General features: G+C 49.3%; 1 protein-coding gene across 1 annotated transcript in view; it reads left to right on the top strand.

The window, feature by feature from the left end:
- LOC308153607 (protocadherin-16-like) overlaps window positions 1-20,866 on the top strand; it is a gene marked incomplete at both ends in the record, with an annotated part of 139,946 nt that overhangs the window by 92,297 nt on the left and 26,783 nt on the right. The window contains 8 exons of the mRNA XM_080526788.1: window positions 3,432-3,663; window positions 4,187-4,423; window positions 5,016-5,653; window positions 6,514-6,958; window positions 8,057-8,244; window positions 10,384-10,477; window positions 10,864-11,021; window positions 15,898-16,157. Of these exons, the coding sequence (XP_080382914.1) occupies window positions 3,432-3,663; window positions 4,187-4,423; window positions 5,016-5,653; window positions 6,514-6,958; window positions 8,057-8,244; window positions 10,384-10,477; window positions 10,864-11,021; window positions 15,898-16,157 (2,252 nt within the window). The remainder of the gene's footprint in view (window positions 1-3,431; window positions 3,664-4,186; window positions 4,424-5,015; window positions 5,654-6,513; window positions 6,959-8,056; window positions 8,245-10,383; window positions 10,478-10,863; window positions 11,022-15,897; window positions 16,158-20,866) is intronic.

The raw sequence follows: 20,866 nt of genomic DNA, 5'->3' as shown, positions 1-20,866 counted from the left end.
AACGCTCTGTCCCCTAGTCATAGTCATAGTCCATTTTATTTAAACACGCACCAAACTACACCGGTTTAGGGCGCCCTGGGCGCGGACTCTAAAAACAGAGAGAAAACATGATGGAATATCGAAACACAGACGGATAAGGACAACAACATAAACAGGGAGGACGTCTAACATTCATAACCGCACACATTTAAAGACAGACATTCATACTATATATCAGGCACGTGCCGTGAGCTTTTAGATTGGGTAAGCATAAGATATAGAAATACACATAATTACACATACACGCTATCAGTGAACGCAGTTTCAAGGAAATGCAATTTTGATGCCCTAGAACCCGCTAATAAACTGTAGTGTCACTTTGTGATCAGATTACCAAAAACAAAAAAAAACAGTTGCCAGTTTCGACTATATCAGGGGTGCTCATTGTTCAATCTTTTTTGAACCAAGATCTTTTCAAGTAGCCAGCCTGCTGAAATCTACAAGTCCAGTTTCAACATCGCAAACGCACACATGCACAACACAGACACACACCGTTTCCATCCTCCATAGTAAACTCACAACACACTTTCTTTTCACACTTTGTCACACAGGCACTTGACATCACATCACAAACCCTCCCTCTCTATCTCTCTCAAACACTTTTGGTCCAGAACCACTGGCACGGACAGCGACATTAGGCCTATCTCAGCGATTGATTAAGCAGCTCTCTCTCCAAACACAATGGCACAGGCCTACATTCAAAGGTATAAGCAGAGGAAGTCTTAAATAAGAAGCCATAACCAGCAGCGCAGCAGTACTCAAACCATATAAACAAGCACAGATCGCCACCAGCCTCGCGAATCATATAAATCATATAAACCGCTCATACCAGGCTTGCTGTAGCCCCTAGCGACTCTCCCTTTCTGGGTGTGAAGATTGGTGAGCGGTGGCTTCGGGCGGCATTTAGCCAGTAGTTCTGTTTTTCCAGTCCAGTCCAGTCTACGAAATCCCTTTAGGTCGCTGACAGTAATGTCCATATTCACAAAATCAAGCAAGTTATCCTTATTGATTATTATTATTTAGATAATTTGAGCTAGCTAGCATAAGCTATTCTGCCGGGCGAGAGGTGAAATGTTAAGTGAACTTGAAAGTGATAAGAGCCAATCAGTAGCTCTTATCGGAATTAAAGGACTACTGATTGGCTGGTAAGCATGCTTACCCTGGCCACATTAAACAGCGGGCTGAGGCATCGGAAAAAAATAAAAAAGACATTTCACGCATTCGAATGTACGCGAGGGAAAGCAGAGAGAGAAGTGCTTATAATGTAACGCAATGCAAGCAGAGTAGGAAGTGCTTACTCCTGCAGGTGACGCTAAAAATGCAACGTCAAAATTAATGACTCATGCTGCCCTGGGACCTAAAATACGACTCTTTTAATGAAAACAAACGGTTACATGCACTTTTATTTTTATATTTTCACAGTCCTTTTTTTCGTTTTCGTTGGGTAAGCACTGCTTACTATGCTTATATGGACGACACGTCCTTGCTATATATATATATATAACACACCAGGAACATCTCAGTAGCCCAGTTCACGACGGTAGTGAGTTTTAAGTAGAAAACTCACCCTTCCACACGTCCTGGTTCATATATCTCGGTATCCCCAACTCACCACACACGCAGCTACATCATTACAATCACTCACACACAACCCCCCCCCCCCCCTCCGACCCCAATCCCCCCCTACCCTTTTCTGTTTTATTGTTGTTGTTTTGGTTGATTGTTTGTTAATGCATTGTGTTTTTCGCTAAATAGTTTTTCTTTCAATTATGTATAATCCATATAATGTACAGCTAAAAGAATAATAGAGAAAACAGTAGACACAAATATGGGCATGACTGTACACAAAGTAAACAAAACAAACTAAAACATTTAAAATTAAACCTTCTGCCATTAGGCCACACACAGTAATCCCTTGGTCATAGCAGCAGTGTTTACCCAGGGCTCCCAGAGACAGGACCGCCTCTGACAGACATGACCAACAGAGCACCAAGTCTATCATTAACCCGGCTAAATAAAAGAGGCTGAACGGGTCTCCCTCCCTCTGGCATGGCTGCTACTCCAGGACAGGATCCTGTGATCCACCGCACACCAAATAATATTTAAAAGTAAACGGCGGTAGAAATGAAAATGAAGGGGAATTAACTGCAGCTGTGTTAAAGCGATCAGATGTAGTAATGCTTCAACTGTCAGCCGGTGAGGTTTAGCCCCTGCCACCCCTGTCCAAAGGAAAAGCCCTGTACTGTACGTACTGATATATATATATATATATATATATATTCTCTCTGAATGGAACACACTGTTCACCTAAAACACTGGCCACCTTCGAGAACTCTCTACCACCTTCTAGAACTCTCTACCACCTTCTAGAATTCAACCACCTTCTAGAACTCTCTACCACCTTCTAGAATCCTCTACCACCTTCTAGAACTCTATACCACCTACTAGAACTCTCTACCACCTTCTAGAACTCTCTACCACCTTCTAGAACTCTCTACCACCTTCTAGAACCCTCTACTACCTTCTAGAACTCTCTACCACCTTCTAGAACTCTCTACCACCTTCTAGAACTCTATACCACCTACTAGAACTCTCTACCACCTTCTAGAACTCTCTACCACTTTCTAGAACTCTCTACCACCTTCTAGAACACCCTCTCACCCCCCCACAGAGTTCTGTTTCCTCAGGGAAGCCGTCAGTCCGTATCCCTCCACACAAACCTGCCGGGACTACATTCTATCTAGAGGAACATGACACAGCAGTTTTTAACAGGCTTACAGCTGGGTCTTACTGGCATTGTTTAATGTGGTCTGTTAGGTGATTCTGTGTGTGTGTGTGTGTGTGTGTGTGTGTGTGTGTGTGTGTGTGTGTGTGTGTGTGTGTGTGTAGGTGTGTGTGTGTGTGTGAAGGTGTGTGTAGGTGATGATGTGTGTGTGGGTGTAGGTGTGTGTGTGTGTGTGTGTGTGTTTGTGTGTAGGTGTGTGTAGGTGATGATGTGTGTGTGGGTGTAGGTGTGTGTGTGTGTGTGTGTGTGTAGGTGATTCTGTGTGTGTGTGTGTGTGTGTGATTCTGTGTGTGTGTGTGTGTGTGTGTGTGTGTGTGTATGTATAGGTGTGTGTAGGTGATTCTGTGTGTGTGTGTGTGTGTGTGTGTGTGTAGGTGATTCTCTGTGTGAGTGTGTGTGTGATTCTGTGTGTGTGTGTGTATGTGTCTGTGTGTGATTCTGTATGTATGTGTGTGTGTGTGTGTGTTTGTGTGTGTGTGTGTGTGTGTAAAAGCATAAAGCCTAGTAGAACAGAGGTATTTTAGGTGATTCTGTGTGTGTGTGTGTGTGTGTGTGTAAAGCATACACCCTAGTATAACAGAGTGTGTGTGTGTCGTTGTGTGTCCAGGGCGGGCTCAGCTCGGTGGCGTACGTCAGGGTGGGTTTGCAGGACGTCAATGATAACCGTCCGTCCTTCTACCCGCTGGCCTACGCCGTCAGCCTCAGCGCCCACAGCGCCCCCGGGACCTCCGTCGTCAGGGTGACGGCCTTCGACCCCGACACCGGGGTGAACGGCAGAGTCACATACCGAACAGCCCCGGGAGGCTCCTCCCCTTACTTCACCCTCAACAGAGACACAGGTGGGTTGATTGGTTGATTTCATTAGACAATTTTAAGGTCATGTTCTCACATGAAAGTCAGAATCAGGACCCGGAGCAAGTGGATGAGTTTGTAACATTGTTGCATAAATTATTTCTCTGATTTGCGTTCTCACAGCCCTTCATGTAAACGAAGTAACATACGCAATCGAAGCAACAGACGTGGTAGTTGATTGGTCAGAAAAATGAAAAATTGCCCGTTCGTCCCGCTCTTATCCAGATCAACACGCATGCGCTGTTGTTTTCCTATGGACAGCCTCGATGCGTCGTTTCTAACCGGAGCGAAACCACCCTCTTCAAGCAGAGCATGCGTTGGTTGTTTGCTCGAGTGCAAAGATGTAACATTTTGTTTTACTCACAGGGTCAAATGACTCCACCCATGGCTGTTCTAGTGCTAAATGACCTGCTGTGCTAATCAGTGTGGTGCATACAGATTGTGTTTGACTGTTGTATGTGTGTGTGCGTGTGTGTGTGTGTGTGTTTGTGTGTGTGTCTACACCCACAGGTGTGATCTCTCTGTCCCGCTCCCTCCACGGGAAGGCCAACTCTGTCATCGCCATGGTGATCTCGGCCCAGGACGGAGGGGGCGTGGCCTCTCTGGTCGACGCCCGGGTCAACATCAGCGTGGTGGCGGGGCTGGTGGCGCCCCCTGTGTTTGAGCAGAGTCACTACATCTTCACCGTGTCTGAGGACGTCCTACGGGGGACTCACGTAGGCAGCGTGCAGGCCAACCTGAAACACGGTGGGTGGTAGTGTGTCTCTCTGTGTCTCTCGGTGTCTCTCTGTGTCTCTCGGTGTCTCTTGGTGTCTCTCTGTGTCTCTCTGTGTCTCTCTGTGTCTCTCTGTGTTTCTCTGGACCTTGTCTTTAACACACTTAAATGGTAAACAGACTGACTTATATAGCGCCTTCTTCCAAAGCGCTTTACAACGGCCTCTCATTCACCCATTCACACACACATTCACACACCAATGGGGTGGCAAGCTGCCATGCAAGGCGCCGGAGGTAGAGTCGCCATCTAATGATCACAAGGTTGGCAGATCAGTGGTTCAAGCCCCGGCTGGCCACATGTCGAAGTGTCCTTGGGCAAGACACTGAACCCCAAAATTGCTCCCAGTGAGCGGGCTGGCGCCTTGCATGGTAGCTTGCTGCCATTGGTGTGTGAATGTGTGTGTGAATGTGTGTGTGAATGGGTGAATGAGAGGCCGTTGTAAAGCGCTTTGGAGCAGCAAAAAAGGCGCTATATAAATGCAGTCCATTTACCATTTACCAGTCTCGCAGTTTTTTCCTGACGTCTCTCTCTCTCTCTCCGTCTCTCTCTCTCTCTCTCCCCCAGGCCCGTCCAAGGACGTGTTCTACTCCATCAGCGCAGGCGACCCTGCGGGCCTCTTCACGGTGGACCCCCAGACGGGCCTCCTCCGCACCAGCCTCCCCCTGGACCGCGAGGCCCGACCCTCCCTGGACCTGGAGCTGCAGGCCCGCTCAGGCAGCCCCCCCGCCTTCGGACAGACGCGCGTGCGCATCACCGTCCAGGACGTCAACGACAACCCTCCCGTCTTCCTGCCCTCCTCCTCCTCCTCCTCCTCCTCCTCTTCCTCCTCGGAGTCCCTGGTGCTGCCGGAGCGCACGGTCCTAGGTTCTGTCGTCTACAGCGCCCGGGCCGAGGACCGAGACTCGGGGGTCAACGGTGAACTGACCTTCGACCTTTTGACCTCCTCCGCTGGGCAGCAGCGGACCTTCAGCATCGACCGCAGCAGCGGGGAGATCCGATTGGTTGCCGGCCTGTCCTACGACCTCGTCCCTCGCTACGACCTCCGCGTGACGGCCCGGGACGGGGGGGCTCCCCGGCTCAGCGCCACTCTGGCTCTGGTGGTCCACGTGCAGGCGGAGGGCCGCCAGGGCCCGGTGTTCGACACGCCGCTGTACCGCGCCGAGCTGAAGGAGGGTGTCGCTTTGGGCACACGCTTCCTGCAGGTATATATATATATATATATAGCCTATATTATTATTATTATTAGTAGTAGTAGTAGTAGTAGTAGTAGTAGTAGTAGTAGTAGTAGTAGTAGTAGTAGTAGTAGTATTTTATTTGATTGGGACAGCACATGTTAATGAACATCAAGTACAAAAAATACAAAATGTAAACATGCCGGATTGTAGCAGAAATCCAGAAGTCCCTAAGCAGGAGACAGCAACAATCATTCAAGTAATTAGCCTGCTTAAGGTAAAAGTATTGTGACAATCAATAATAAAAGCAAGAAACAAGAAATATTCGGTTGTTAAGTCTGACGTCTCGCGTGACGTTTAGCAATTTCCGGGTCCAAACCCCATAACCCTAACCCTATAAAAACTTCCCCGCACCAGAGTACCAGTGTACTAAAGCGGTAGAATGACAGTTCAGATACGGGTAGGACATGATAAGCTGAGGCTTCATCCTACTCCCTTTCCAACAGTGATACCTGTACTCTACATATTAGTTATTTGTTTTTTTATTTATTTTTAACACTAGAACAGCCGTGCCTTTTTACCTACTTAAAGAGCCGCCTCTTTAAAATGCTACGCTGCTATTTACACACAACGACCACTAGTTGGCCGCTTCTAAATTAGCCTGCTTCCTACACAGAAAAACAGCAAAATTGCTTCATACCAGGTTATCCTGATGTGATGTTGAAAATGTAAGGATGCTGGGTGGTAGAACGCACATATCTAGGAAAAGTCATGAAAGGAGGGTCCTGAAATTTGATCGAGTGCAAAGATATAAATATTTATTTTACTCACAGCTGATTAAGTGTTAAATCATATTCAAAATAAAGACTAATTCCTTCATTCATTCATAGGTAAGGGCCTTGAGCCAGGAAACGACAACAACAACAGGCTCCTCCTCCTCCTCCCGACTGGCGTACCACCTACGCCCCGACGGAGACGCGGCAGGGTTCGGTATCTCGGCGGACAGCGGTTGGTTGTTCGTCAAAAGCGCCCTGGACAGAGAGGTGAAGGACGTGTATATGCTAACGGTGTTAGCCACCGCGGGGGGGGGCCACGGCGTGGGGGGGGCGGGGAAGAAGACGGGCAGCGCCACGGTGCGCGTGTCGGTGACGGACGAGAACGACAACCCCCCCCGGCTGGCGCGGGAGCGGGCCTTTCTGGCCGTCAGGGAGAACCTGCCGGGGGGGACGGGGTTCGGACGGGTGCTGGCGACAGATCGCGACGCCGGGCTGAACGCACGACTCACCTACCGCCTCCTGCACCCCCACAGAAGCTTCCAGATCAACTCACACACAGGTCAGTCAGTCAGTCAGACAGACGGACAGACAGACAGACAGACAGACAGGTGGTTGGGTGGAAGGATGGATGGATGGATGGATGGGTGGGTAGATATATAGATGGATGGATAGATAGGTAGGTGGATGGGTGGGTGGATGGGTGGGTGGGTGGGTGGGTGGGTGGTTGAGTAGGTAGGTAGATAGATAGATAGATAGATAGATAGATAGATAGATAGATAGATAGATAGATAGATAGATAGATAGATAGATAGATAGATAGATAGATAGATAGATAGACAGACAGACAGACAGACAGGTGTTGTGTGGATGGATGGGTGGGTGGGTAGATAGATGGATAGATGGATGGATAGGTAGGTGGATGGATGGATATATAGATAGATAGATAGATAGATAGGTTGGTAGACAGACAGACAGACAGACAGATCATGAGGTTGACTGCAGCGTCCTGCTGGGCTCTGGTTGTCCTGCTGTGACAGTAAGGAGCTTGGCGCTGTACTAGGATCAGTTCCTGGTTGAGATGTGGGCTGGTTTCTGCTGCAGCTGTTTCTCCAGCTGTTGTGTGTGTGTAATTAAACCCTGCTAGCTCTCCCTTTAATCTCATCATTATTATAGTAGTATTATTATAACCTCCCTCCTTCTCTCTCTCCCTCCCTCTCCTTCTCTCTCTCCTCCTCTCCCTCTCTCCTTCTCCCTCTCCCCTCTCTCTCTCTCTCTCCTTCTCTCTCTTCTTCTCTCTCCCACTCTCCTTCTCTCTATCTCTCCCTCTCTCTCTCCCACTCCTCTCTCTCTCCTTCTCTCTCTCCCTCTCCTCCTCTCTCTCTCTATCTCTCTCTCTCTCCCACCCTCTCTCTCTATCTCTCCTTCTCTCTCTCTCCTACCCTCCCTCTCTCTCTCCTCTCTCTCTCTCCCTCTCTCTCTCCTCTCTCTCTCTCTCTCTCTCTCTCTCTCTCTCCCTCTCTACCACCCTATCCTCCTCTCTCTCTCTCTCTCTCTCTCTCTCTCTCTCTCTCTCTCTCTCTCTCTCTCTCTCTCTCTCTCTCTCTCTCCTCCTCTCTCCCTCTCTCTCTCTCCCACCCTCCTCCTCCCCCCTCCCCAGGTGAGGTCAGTACCAGGTCAGTTCTGGACCGGGAGCAGCAGGCCAGTTACCAGCTGATGGTGGTGGTCCAGGACGGAGGCGTCCCCACCCGCAGCGCCACGGGCACCGCCCTCGTCACCGTGCTGGACCAGAACGACCACGCCCCCTCCTTCACCCACGGCCGGGCCGGGAGGGGCCTCACCATGCAGGTGAGAACAGGCAGAGTAGCCTACAGAGAGCTAGCTAGCATGTAGCCTCTCTGATGGCTAACTGTCACCATGCAGGTGAGAGACAGGCAGAGTACAGACACCAAGCACAGAGAGCTAGCATGTAGCCTCTCTGATGGCTAACTACAGATATAACAGGCAGACACCAAGAGACACAGAGAGCTAGCTAGCATGTAGCCTCTCTGATGGCTAACTACACGTATAACAGGCAGACACCAAGCACAGAGAGCTAGCTAGCATGTAGCCTCTCTGACGGCGGGGCGGCTGTGTCTCAGGAGGTAGAGGCTGGTAGAGGTAGAGGCTGTGTCTCAGGAGGTAGAGGCTGGTGGAGGTAGAGGATGTCTCTCAGGAGGTAGAGGCTGTGTCTCTGGAGGTAGAGGCTGTGTCTCAGGAAGGAGAGGCTGGTGGAGGTAGAGGATGTCTCTCAGGAGGTAGAGGCTGTGTCTCAGGAGGTAGAGGCTGTGTGTCTCAGGAGGTAGAGGCTGTGTCTCAGGAGGTAGAGGCTATGTCTCAGGAGGTAGAGGCTGGTGGAGGTAGAGGCTGTGTCTCAGGAGGTAGAGTCTGGTGGAGGTAAAGGCTGTGTCTCAGGAGGTAGAGGCTGGTGAAGGTAGAGACTGTGTCTCAGGAGGTAGAGGCTGGTGGAGGTAGAGGCTGTGTCTCAGGAGGTAGAGGCTGGTGGAGGTAGAGGCTGTGTCTCAGGAGGTAGAGGCTGGTGGAGGTAGAGGCTGTGTCTCAGGAGGTAGAGGCTGGTGGAGGTAGAGGCTGTGTCTCAGGAGGTAGAGGCTGGTGGAGGTAGAGGATGTCTCTCAGGAGGTAGAGGCTGTGTCTCAGGAGGTAGAGGCTGTGTGTCTCAGGAGGTAGAGGCTGTGTCTCAGGAGGTAGAGGCTGTGTCTCAGGAGGTAGAGGCTGGTGGAGGTAGAGGCTGTGTCTCAGGAGGTAGAGTCTGGTGGAGGTAAAGGCTGTGTCTCAGGAGGTAGAGGCTGGTGAAGGTAGAGACTGTGTCTCAGGAGGTAGAGGCTGGTGGAGGTAGAGGCTGGTGGAGGTAGAGGCTGTGTCTCAGGAGGTAGAGGCTGGTGGAGGTAGAGGCTGTGTCTCCGGAGGTAGAGGCTGTGTCTCAGGAGGTAGAGGCTGTGTCTCAGGAGGTAGATGCTGGTGGAGGTAGAGGCTGTGTCTCAGGAGGTAGAGGCTGTGTCTCAGGAGGTAGAGACTGTGTCTCAGGAGGTAGAGGCTGGTGGAGGTAGAGGCTGTGTCTCTGGAGGGAGAGGCTGGTGGAGGTAGAGCATGTCTCTCAGGAGGTAGAGGCTGTGTCTCAGGAGGTAGAGGCTGTGTGTCTCAGGAGGTAGAGGCTGTGTCTCAGGAGGTAAAGACTGTGTCTCAGGAGGTAGAGGCTGTGTCTCAGGAGGTAGAGGCTGTGTCTCAGGAGGTAGAGGCTGGTGGAGGTAGAGGCTGTGTCTCAGGAGGTAGAGGCTGGTGGAGGTAGAGGCTGTGTCTCAGGAGGTAGAGGCTGGTGGAGGTAGAGGCTGTGTCTCAGGAGGTAGAGGCTGTGTCTCAGGAGGTAGAGGCTGTGTCTCAGGAGGTAGAGGCTGTGTTTCAGGAGGTAGAGGCTGTGTCTCAGGAGGTAGAGGCTGTGTCTTAGGAGGTAGAGGCTGTGTCTCAGGAGGTAGAGGCCGTGTCTCAGGAGGTAGAGCTGCCGTCTAATGATCGCAAGGTCGGCAGATCGGCGGTTCGAGCCCCGGCTGGCCACATGTCGAAGTGTCCTTGGGCAAGACACTGAATTGACCCAAATTGCTCCCAGTGAGCGGGCCGGCCGGCGCCTTGCATGGCAGCTTGCTGTGAATGTGTGTGTGAATGGGTGAATGAGAGGCGGTTGTAAAGCGCTTTTGATGAAGGCGCTATATAAGTCAGTCTATTTACCATTTGATGGCTAACTGTAGATATGAACAATATGTGACACGTTGTAATGCTTTGGTCCTCATATTGGCAACCAACCAGGACTTTTCTTTTGAAACACGGAACTACGTTTCAAACGTTGTTGAGAATCACAACACAAACTCCGCTAGTCAAGCCAAAACACTGCAACAACGCAATGGACTCAATGATGTCTGTTTGATGTTTCTCTAGGTGTTGGAAGGTCAGCCTGGCGTTGTCCTGGGAACACTGCAAGCCAAAGATCCTGATGAGGGCGAGAATGGCACTATCATCTACTCTATGTCCGGTAAGAGAGAGAGAGAGAGAGAGAGAGAGAGAGAGAGAGAGAGAGAGAGAGAGAGAGAGAGAGAGAGAGAGAGAGAGAGAGAGAGAGAGAGAGAGAGAGACAGAGAGACAGAGAGAGAGAGAGAGAGAGAGAGAGAGAGACAGAGACAGAGACAAAGAGAGAGACAGAGAGAGAGACAGAGAGAGAGACATAGACAGAGAGAGACAGAGAGGGAGAGAGAGAGAGAGAGACAGAGAGAGAGAAAGAGAGACAGAGACAGAGAGAGAGAGAGAGAGAGTTCTCTGTTTTAAAGCTAACTCTTTCTGACTGTGTGTGTGTGTGTGTGTGTGTGTGTGTGTGTGTGTGTGTGTGTCTGTGTGTGTGTGTGTGTGTGTGTGTCTGTGCAGGTCCCAGAGCCGAGCGTTTCTCTCTGAACCCTCACACGGGGGAGCTGCGCTCCTCTGCCCCGCTGAGCTGCTCTGACAGAGCTGAGTACACCTTCAACCTGACCGCCACAGACCAGGGACAGCCCCCCCTCGCCTCCTCCTACACCCTGCTTATACAGGTGAGACCCCCCCTCTCCTCCTCCTACACCCTGCTCATACAGGTGAGACCTAGCCCCCCCTCGCCTCCTCCTACACCCTGCTTATACAGGTGAGACCCCCCCTCTCCTCCTCCTACACCCTGCTTATACAGGTGACACCCCCCTCTCCTCCTCCTACACCCTGCTCATACAGGTGAGACCTAGCCCCCCCTCTCCTCCTCCTACACCCTGCTCATACAGGTGAGACCCCCTCTCTCCTCCTCCTACACCCTGCTTATACAGGTGAGACCTAGCCCCCCCTCTCCTCCTCCTACACCCTGCTTATACAGGTGAGACCTAGCCCCCCCTCTCCTCCTCCTACACCCTGCTCATACAGGTGAGACCTAGCCCCCCCTCTCCTCCTCCTACACCCTGCTTATACAGGTGAGACCTAGCCCCCCCTCTCCTCCTCCTACACCCTGCTTATACAGGTGAGACTCCTAATCCCCGTTCACACATAGTTCCCTGTAATTTACATGGAATTCCAACCTGGGTCCGCCAGTGATTTTCGCCGTTCACACCTGAGCTAAATGACCGACAATTGCCGGGTTGCTCCTTTTCACATGTCAACGGCATTCCCGGGTTTGCATGAGCTACTAGCACCATGCATTCAACTGGATGCAGAATGTTAATAATTAATAATAATAATTAATTAATAATTAATAATTTTGTTGAGAATGTTCAGGTTTCTGTTCACACCTAAGCCTTCCCCCCAAATTCCATGGAATTATACAAAGTCCTAACCTGGGTAATGGACCTATCGCTAAGCCATGTCCCAAAATAGAATCAATCATATCACAGCAAAAGTCACGACAGGCAGAAAACTCGGACAAACAACTCGCTAATATCTGATGGTGAAGAACTTCTAGACAAAATATTCTTGTAAGCTTTAAAAAACATGTCTTACTTGCTGTGGTAAATCAGAAAAAATAAGTTTGCCAACTCCCGACATTGTAAATCATTGAAAGTCATTCAGTCACGGTCGGTCAGTCAGTCACTGTCAGTGAAGTGTTGTTTTCAACGGGGGCGTGGCTTAGCGATAGGTCTATTGCCTGAGAGAATGTCCCTGTACAGTCGTGTTCACACATACACCATACCAGGTAAATTCCATGGAATATATATGGGAAGGCTCGTATGTGTGAAAGGGGTTCTGTCGTCAAAGCCAAAACACACACTTCTCCCGTCATCCCTCCCTATCTAATATCAAAGAGTAACCCCCGCTGACACATGATAGAGAGAAAGTACTGCAGTCGTCCAAGGTCTCACAAGGAAACTCCCAAAGTAGTTGCAAACAAGACATATCAGTCTCACTTATGACAGGGTCGACTACCTCCCTTTCCCTCCCCCTTCCCTCCCCCTTCTCTCTGTCCTCTGTGACTCTTCTGAAGGGAAATTTGGATGTGAAATGGAAAGAGTAGGTCTGAAGCGAGTACTCCCATCTGGGCCGTGATGGGGAGCAGCTGTAGACGCTCCAGATCAAGGTCGTAGTCGACGACTTCAACGCTTTAATACAGTAGCCCCTTTTCCATAAGAGGCAGGCAGGGGATATAAGCTCACGTAAAAGATATACCATTGAAGTTAATTAAGTTAATATTTAATATACAACAACATAGGAAGGTACCGGAGGGCACAATGGAAGCAACCTGTTGTAAAATCCTGGTTTACAGTTTGGGTTCCAGGAAAATACAACACTCTTGTAATGAATGTAGTAAAAGTCCCTAGGTTTGAACCCCCCCTTCCAACGTCAAGAATCTTCTCCTCCTCTCTCTCTCTCTCTCCGTCTCTCTCCTTCTCTCTCTCCCACTCTCCTTCTCTCTCTCTCCTTCTCTCTCCCTCTCCCACTCTCCTTCTCTCTCTCTCCTTCTCTCTCCCTCTCCCTCTCCTTCTCTCTGTCCTCCTCTCTCTCTCTCCCTCTCCTTCTCTCTCTCTCTCTCCCACTCTCCTTCTCTCTCCCTCTCCCTCTCCTCCTCTCACTCCTCCTCTCTCTCTCTCTCTCTCTCCCTCTCCTTCTCTCTCTCTCTCTCCCAATCTCCTTCTCTCTCTCTCTCCTTCTCTCTCTCCTCCTCTCTCCCTCTCCTTCTCTCTCTCCTCCTCTCTCTCTCCCTCTCCTTCTCTCTCTCCCACTGTCCTTCTTTCTCTCTCTCCTTCTCCCTCTCCTTCTCTCTCTCTCCCACTCTCCTTCTTTCTCTCTCTCTCTCCCACTCTCTCCCTCTCCCACTCTCCTTCTCTCTCCCTCTCCCACTCTCCTTCTCTCTCTCCTTCTCTCTCCCACTCTCCTTCTCTCTCTCTCCTTCTCTCTCTCTCTCCTCCTCTCTCTCTCCTTCTCTCTCCCACTCTCCTTCTCTCTCTCTCCTTCTCTCTCTCTCCTTCTCTCTCTCTCCTTCTCTCTCTCTCTCCTCCTCTCTCTCTCTCCCACTCCTCCTCTCTCTATTTTAGCCCCCCCCCCTTCTTCCACTCTTCCTACGTCAATAATGAAAGTAATGATTAGTAAGCGATTGGCTTAAACAGTGCTGTGTGTTTTTCTTGTCCGCTGACACATTTCTTTGAAATGTCATAATTTCAAACTCATGTTCCAAACCCAGCTCTGCACCGGGGATGTGAACTCACACTAATTTGGGTTTGGAACCCTCCCCGACATTCAAGTTACGGCCTAATGTGGAATTAATAACAATAAACAGATCGTCAGATAATGTTTCATAACACAAATTGCTTCTTTTTTTGGCTGCCAACACATGCTGTGTTTTATAATGGTGTGTTTTATGTGAAGGTACAGGCAAGGCAAGGCAAGGCAGGGCAAGTTTATCTGTACATTTCATACAACAGGGGCATTTCAAAGTGCTTTACATACATTATTTAAAAATACAGCAAGAGCAGCATAGTAAGAAAATAAAAATGACAGATATAAGAAATATAAGAAGCAAATATAAGAAGTAAATAGATAAAACATTTAATAAGACAATAGTTAATGGATAAAAAACATTGATAGAAGTGTTTGTGTTTAATCATAACTCCTGCAAAACATGAACGTTTTTAGCTTAGATTTAAATATGTTAAGGGTTTGGGCCTGTTTGATTTCTTCAGGGAGTTTGTTCCAGGAGCATGCAGCAGTGTGACTGAACGCTGCTGCACCGTGTTTTGTTTTATCAGTGAGGATGTGTCTCATGTTGGCTAACTGGATTAGCACGCCACCTCTACTTCTTCTCACTCTCCCTCTCTACCCCCCCTCTCCCTCTCTACCCCCTCTCCCTCTCTAACCCGCCCCTCTCCCTAACCCCTCTCCCTCTCTAACCCCCCCTCTCCCTACCCCCTCTCCCTCTCTACCCCCCCTCTCCCTACCCCCTCTCCCTCTCTATACCCCATCCCCAGTTTAAAGGGGAATAAGATGAAAAGCAGATTTATTAGAACAATGTGTCATATGTGTAACGTATAGCGCTGGTTTCCTACAAGGGAGCGCAGCGCCGTGTTAGAGCCTTTGAAGTCGTTCCTGATTGGTCATCAGGCGGCGTGTGAAAATCTGTACTACAGAGGACCTACTCTATACCCTGCTGCTAGAATTGAACACTCTTATAATTTCTATTCTGATTATGTTTATTTTTATCTGATATTATTGTTCCCCCCTATCTGATTAGATGTGATTAATTAACTAGCAGGCATGTTGTTGGAGTGAAAAGAACATAGAAAACCTCTGAAAACATGTTTGTTTTATTTCGCAATCAGAAAATGAAATTAAAAAAAATCCCATATTTGGATTATTTGCGTTGGAAGTTCAAACTCAAACTGCCACCAGGCACGTGCACTATCCACCATGCACGTGCACTATCCTCCTTCCACACCAAGCGTGAGTTTTATCACAGTACTGCTCCTTCCACTCTCCTTCTCTCTCTCTTTCTCTCTCTCTCTCTCTCCTCTCTCTCTCCCACTCTCCTTCTCTCTCTCCTCCTCTCTCTCTCCTCCTCTCTTTCTCTCCTTCTCTCTCTCTCCTCCTCTCTTTCTCTCCTTCTCTCTCTCCTCCTCTCTCTCTCTCTCCTCCTCTCTCTCTCTCCTCCTCTCTCTCCTTCTCTCTCTCCTCCTCTCTCTCTCTCTCCTCCTCTCTCTCCTTCTCTCTCTCCTCCTCTCTCTCTCTCTCCTCCTCTCTCTCCTCCTCTCTTTCTCTCCTTCTCTCTCTCTCCTCCTCTCTTTCTCTCCTTCTCTCTCTCCTCCTCTCTCTCTCTCCTCCTCTCTCTCTCCTCCTCTCTCTCTCCTCCTCCCTCTCTCTCCTTCTCTCTCTCCTCCTCTCTCTCTCTCCCACACTCCTTCTTTCTCTCTCTCCCTCTCACACCTCCTCTCTCTATTTTAGCCCCTCCCTCCCCTTCCACTCTTCCAGCGTCCAGAATGAAAGTAATGATTAGTAAGCGATTGGCTTAAACAGTGCTTGTGTGTTTTTCTTGTCCACTGACACATTTCTTTTGAAAGATAAGTTGATCGGTGAAAGCTGTAGAACGTATGACGATGACCTAATTCAGTCCAGTCTCACCGTATCTCTGTCTCTCTCTCTCTCCTTCTCTCTCTCTCTCCCAATCTCCTTCTCTCTCTCTCTCCTTCTCTCTCTCTCTCCTCCTCTCTCTCTCTCTCTCTCTCTCCCACTCTCCTTCTCTCTCTCCCACTCTCCTAAAACGTATGACGATGACCTAATCCAGTCCATTCTCACCGTGTCTCTGTCTCTCTCTCTCTCCTTCTCTCTCTCTCCTTCTCTCTCTCTCCTCCTCTCTATCTCCTTCCCTTTCTCTCTCTCTCCCACTCTCCTTCTCTCTCTCCCACTCTCCTAAAACGTATGACCATAACCTAATTCAGTCCAGTCACACCGTGTCTCTGTCTCCAGGTTCTCAGTCTGACCAGAGCTACTTCTTCCAAACCCGACTCCGCCCGCTCCCTGACCTTCACCTCAGTGGAGGAGACTAAACCGGGCTCTCTCATTGGCTCTCTACGACCGCATGACAGAGATCCTCCCGAGGCGGCGGGTCTGGTGACCTACACGGTGGTCGGCGGTACCGACCGGAACGGCACGTTCGCTGTGGACCGCCTGACTGGAGACGTGTACCTGGCCCGGCCGCTGGACTACGAGAGAGACGCCCGCTACAGGTACGTAGTGTACCACATGACCACCGTGTACCACATGACCACCGTGTACCACATGACCACCATGTACCACATGACCACCATGTACCACATGACCACCGTGTACCACATGACCACCATGTACCACATGACCACCGTGTACCACATGACCACCGTGTACCACATGACCACCATGTACCACATGACCACCGTGTACCACATGACCACCGTGTACCACATGACCACTGTGTACCACATGACCACCGTGTACCACATGACCACCGTGTACCACATGACCACCGTGTACCACATGACCACCGTGTACCACATGACCACCGTGTACCACATGACCACCATGTACCACATGACCACCATGTACCACATGTACTACATCATCGTTTCTCAACGGGGGCGTTCAGACAACATCGGGGGGCGCTGGAACAGATATTTTTAAAAGGGGGGCGTTGCGGTGTTCTTGGGGGGCGTTTGCGCATTAAGTATTTTTCTCATGAAAAACAGCGGTCATTTCGCTCGGACAAACCGTCTTTTCAGTCAGAGCACCCATCTCTGAGCGCTCCCAGAGCGCAGTGTTCTGAACTTGGCCGGGCTCTGTGATGCAGACACACGTAGCGGGCAGCGCCCACATTTTTTTTAAAGTGAGAGTGTCAACAAGAAGATGAAGCTAAAAACTCGGCTAGCAAAGGCAGAGCTTTTGATAGTTTCCAATGTGTCTGGGTAAGCTGCATTGTAGAAGAATCTTGACAGTTCATGTACAGTGCAGAAATTGCAATACTATGCGAGTCTACGATAGAAAGAACCCCGGTTCATCCCATCTGTAATGTCATGTTTCAACCCTTGCCATCCTTTTCTTGCATAGCACCCGCAAATGAACACGGATAGGAGTGGAATAGGCTATATAACTGTAAATAGTTGATTGTCTTTGGATTTAGCCAGTTGGCGAAGATTTATGAGGAATAGGCTATTTAATTTGTGTTGCTCATCTAACAGCGATAAGGTGTTGTTTAATTTACGGTCTATTTTAATTTCTATGAGTGTTTTCCTTGTAGGCTATGCTTGAGTGACATGTGTTTCAGTTTGTAGGCTCATTGTAATTGTTGGCTATAAGCGAGAGAGAATATTTCTTGTGTTAGTTTTGATACTGAGTCCATGTCCCCGCCGGTGACGTAAGCCTGTCGTGCCAAATACTCCCTCCCCGCGTATACACACTACCCTCAGCGCTTATGCGTTCGCATCCTTTCAATACAGCTTATTTAATTTAGTGCTAATACCATACCACCATACCAGAACATCACAGCAGGAACAACCTATCTCAAAAAAGCGATCGTATTGTAATAAACCAGTCCGGAAAGTTCTCTGTCGCTTACCAATAATCTAACCTGGAGAAATCAGCTACGAATGTCCCTTCCCCTCGCAGGTTCATTACAGTATATTACATAAATGTATTACTGTTAAGTGTTGTTGTGGATGTTATCCCTGTAATGTTTAGACCACCTACTGCCACCCGGTGGTAGACTCGATACACTGTCAAGAGTCAAGACCCGGTCATGCGCAGTCCGGAGTCAGTCAATGGATATGCTGTGATGCGTGCACATCGAATAACTAAAGAGTCCAATTGATATCCAGTGTGTGTCTCATCATTTATACATTATATTCTTGCTACACGTCAGAATATCACAATGGCGACGAGGATTCAAAGTGGAAACGCCACCAGTGTCGAATTTTGAAGGAGGAAGAAGAAGAATCCGTCCGGAAAAGTCGAAGTGAGTAGTTAGCTAGCAAGAAGCTAAGCTAAGCTACCCAGGCTAACGCTAGTATCATGCAGTCGGCATTTTCGGGCCACATGGCCATACAGCCATTCGACACAGAAACCGATCCCAGTTCGCTTGGAACGCGATGGAACAAATGGATCAACCGATTTGAAAATTACACCGTAGCCACAAACATTACTCAAGAAATAAGGAAAAGGGCACTGCTGCTTCACTTAGCTGGAGAGAGAGTCCATGATATCTACGACACGCTGGCTGACGACAGTGATGACTATGAAAACACAAAGACGAAGCTCCACGGATATTTCTCACCGAAAAAGAACACACACTACCTTGTGTACAAGTTCAGACAAGCCATACAGCTTCCCGGTGAGTCTTTAGACACATTTCATACCAGACTGAGGATGCTAGCTAAAGATTGTGAATTTGCAGATGCAGACAGAGAAATAGTCGCGCAAATAATACAGAGCTGTACCTCATCACGGCTGCGCAGGAGAGCGCTCAGAGAGCCAAACATGACTTTGACTAATATGTTAGACCTAGGGAGAATGTTAGAGATCTCTGAACAACAGGCAGAAAGCATAGAAGAGAAGGCTGTCACCGCAATCAATGCACTGCATCTCAAGGGCGCCAAACAGCAACATGCAGCATACAGGCACAAAGAGAAGAGCTTGCAATGTAGAAACTGTGGAGGAAATTATCCACACGAGGGTAACTGTCCAGCCAGATGGAAGGACTGCAGGGCCTGTGGAAAGCCTAACCACTATGCCAAACACTGCCGTGGTCAGAAATTTGCACATCAAAGCCAAGAGGAAGACACAGCTCACTACAAGCAGCGGAGCACTAAGAAAGTGAACCAGGTGACAGCATGCTCCGAGACCAAATCAAGAGACTCATCAAGTGGAGACGAAAGGTATGTGTATGTAATCAACAGCACAAGTATACAGCAACCCCAGACCAACATCAAGCTGAATGGTGTCAGTGTTAAAATACTGATTGATTCAGGAGCAGCTGTCAACATAATTAATGAAGATGTGTTAAACACACTTGACCCAAAGCCTATGCTCAGCACAGCCATGATCAAAATATTTCCATATGGGTCCAACAACGCTCTACCTATCATTGGTAAATTTGCATGCAAAGTACAGGCTACTAACAAGCGGACAGAGAGTGTGTTCTACGTTCTCAGAGGCGACGCCGGACAATCTCTGCTCAGCTACGCAACTGCCAGTGAACTAGGGCTGATCCAGATCATCAATATGGTGAACACGCCGCCAGTGATGCCACCCAGTGGGCGTACTGTCGCAGATGAGCTCGTGCAGAGCTACCCAGAGCTTTTCACCGGAATCGGAAAGCTGAAAGACTTCCAGGTGAAACTGCATATAGACCCCGACATCCAACCGACGTGCCAGCCGCACAGACGGGTCCCTTTCCATGTCCGTCAGAAGGTCGAGGCGGAGCTTCAGAAGCTGGAGAACGACGGTATCATTGAAACTATATCTGGACCAACACCCTGGGTTTCCCCGATCGTCACACCACCGAAGCCAAAAGACCCTGATAAAGTCCGAATCTGCGTTGATATGCGTCAGGCGAACACAGCAATTCAGCGAGAACGACATATCACCCCAACAATGGACGATGTAATACACGAGCTGAACGGTGCCAAGGTATTCTCGAAGTTGGACCTCACAGCAGGCTACCACCAGCTCGAGCTGCATCCAGAGAGTCGTTACATCACAACGTTCACAACACACCTCGGGCTAAGAAGATACAAACGCCTGAACTTCGGTATATCATCCGCCGCTGAAGTGTTCCAGAACGCCATCTGCCAGACGCTGCAAGGTATACCGGGCGTGAAGAACCTCAGCGATGACATCATCATCTATGGCGTCTCTCAGGAAGCACACGACGACACTCTGAGAGCAGTGTTTAAAAGACTGAAAGACAGTGGTTTGACACTCAATCGCAACAAATGCGAATTCAACAAGCAGCGCCTTGAATTCTTTGGGTTCATTTTTTCTGCCGACGGGATTTCTGCAGATCCAAAGAAGGTGTCAGCCATTCACGACGCCAGCGACCCCAAAGATCCAGGTGAGATCAGAAGTCTTCTGGGCATGGCCAACTACTGCGCCAGGTTCATAAAGGACTACTCAACCATCACTGCACCGCTCCGTGGGCTCACGAAGAAGGACGCTCCGTGGCAGTGGGGCAGTGATCAAGCTACGGCACTCCAGACGCTCAAGGACAGCCTGACGAGCGACACAACAATGTCATATTTCGATCCCAGGAAGGAGACGGAGCTCATTGTTGATGGAAGTCCGGTGGGGCTAGGCGCCATCCTCTGTCAGAAAGGAGGAGGGGGAGAGAAGCGCATCATAGCCTACGCCAGCCGCGCACTCAGTGATGTAGAAACGAGATACTCGCAAACAGAACGTGAGGCCCTAGCCATCATCTGGAGCTGCGAACATTTTCACCTGTATCTGTATGGACATCCATTCACCATGGTAACCGACCACAAACCATTGGAGATGATATGGAATAACCCGAGATCAAAACAACCTGCACGGATCGAGAGATGGGGCCTCAGACTACAGCCGTACAACTTCAGAGTGGAATATAGAAAAGGAGCTGACAATCCAGCTGACTACATGTCTAGACACCCTCTCCCGGTACAGTCGTCACAGAACACAAGAGCATCCAAGGTTGCAGAGGAGTACGTTAACTTCGTAGCACTTCAAGCAACACCCAAGGCGATGACACTACAAGAGATACAGCGAGAGACATTGAAAGACACACTCCTGCAACAGGTCAGTGCACACATCAGAAATGACTCATGGCGTTTAATCACAGACCGCTCACCAGGTGCTGCTGCACTGAAACCATACAAGCTCGTCAGTGATGAACTCACAGTGTCCACAGGTAACGACATCATACTGCGAGGCACCA

The sequence above is a fragment of the Nansenia antarctica genome (assembly GCF_963989245.1).
Source record: "Nansenia antarctica genome assembly, chromosome: 1".
Classification (NCBI taxonomy): domain Eukaryota; kingdom Metazoa; phylum Chordata; class Actinopteri; order Argentiniformes; family Microstomatidae; genus Nansenia; species Nansenia antarctica.
The sequence above is the reverse complement of the archived record's forward strand: the minus strand, read 5'-3'. Positions and strand labels throughout refer to the sequence as shown.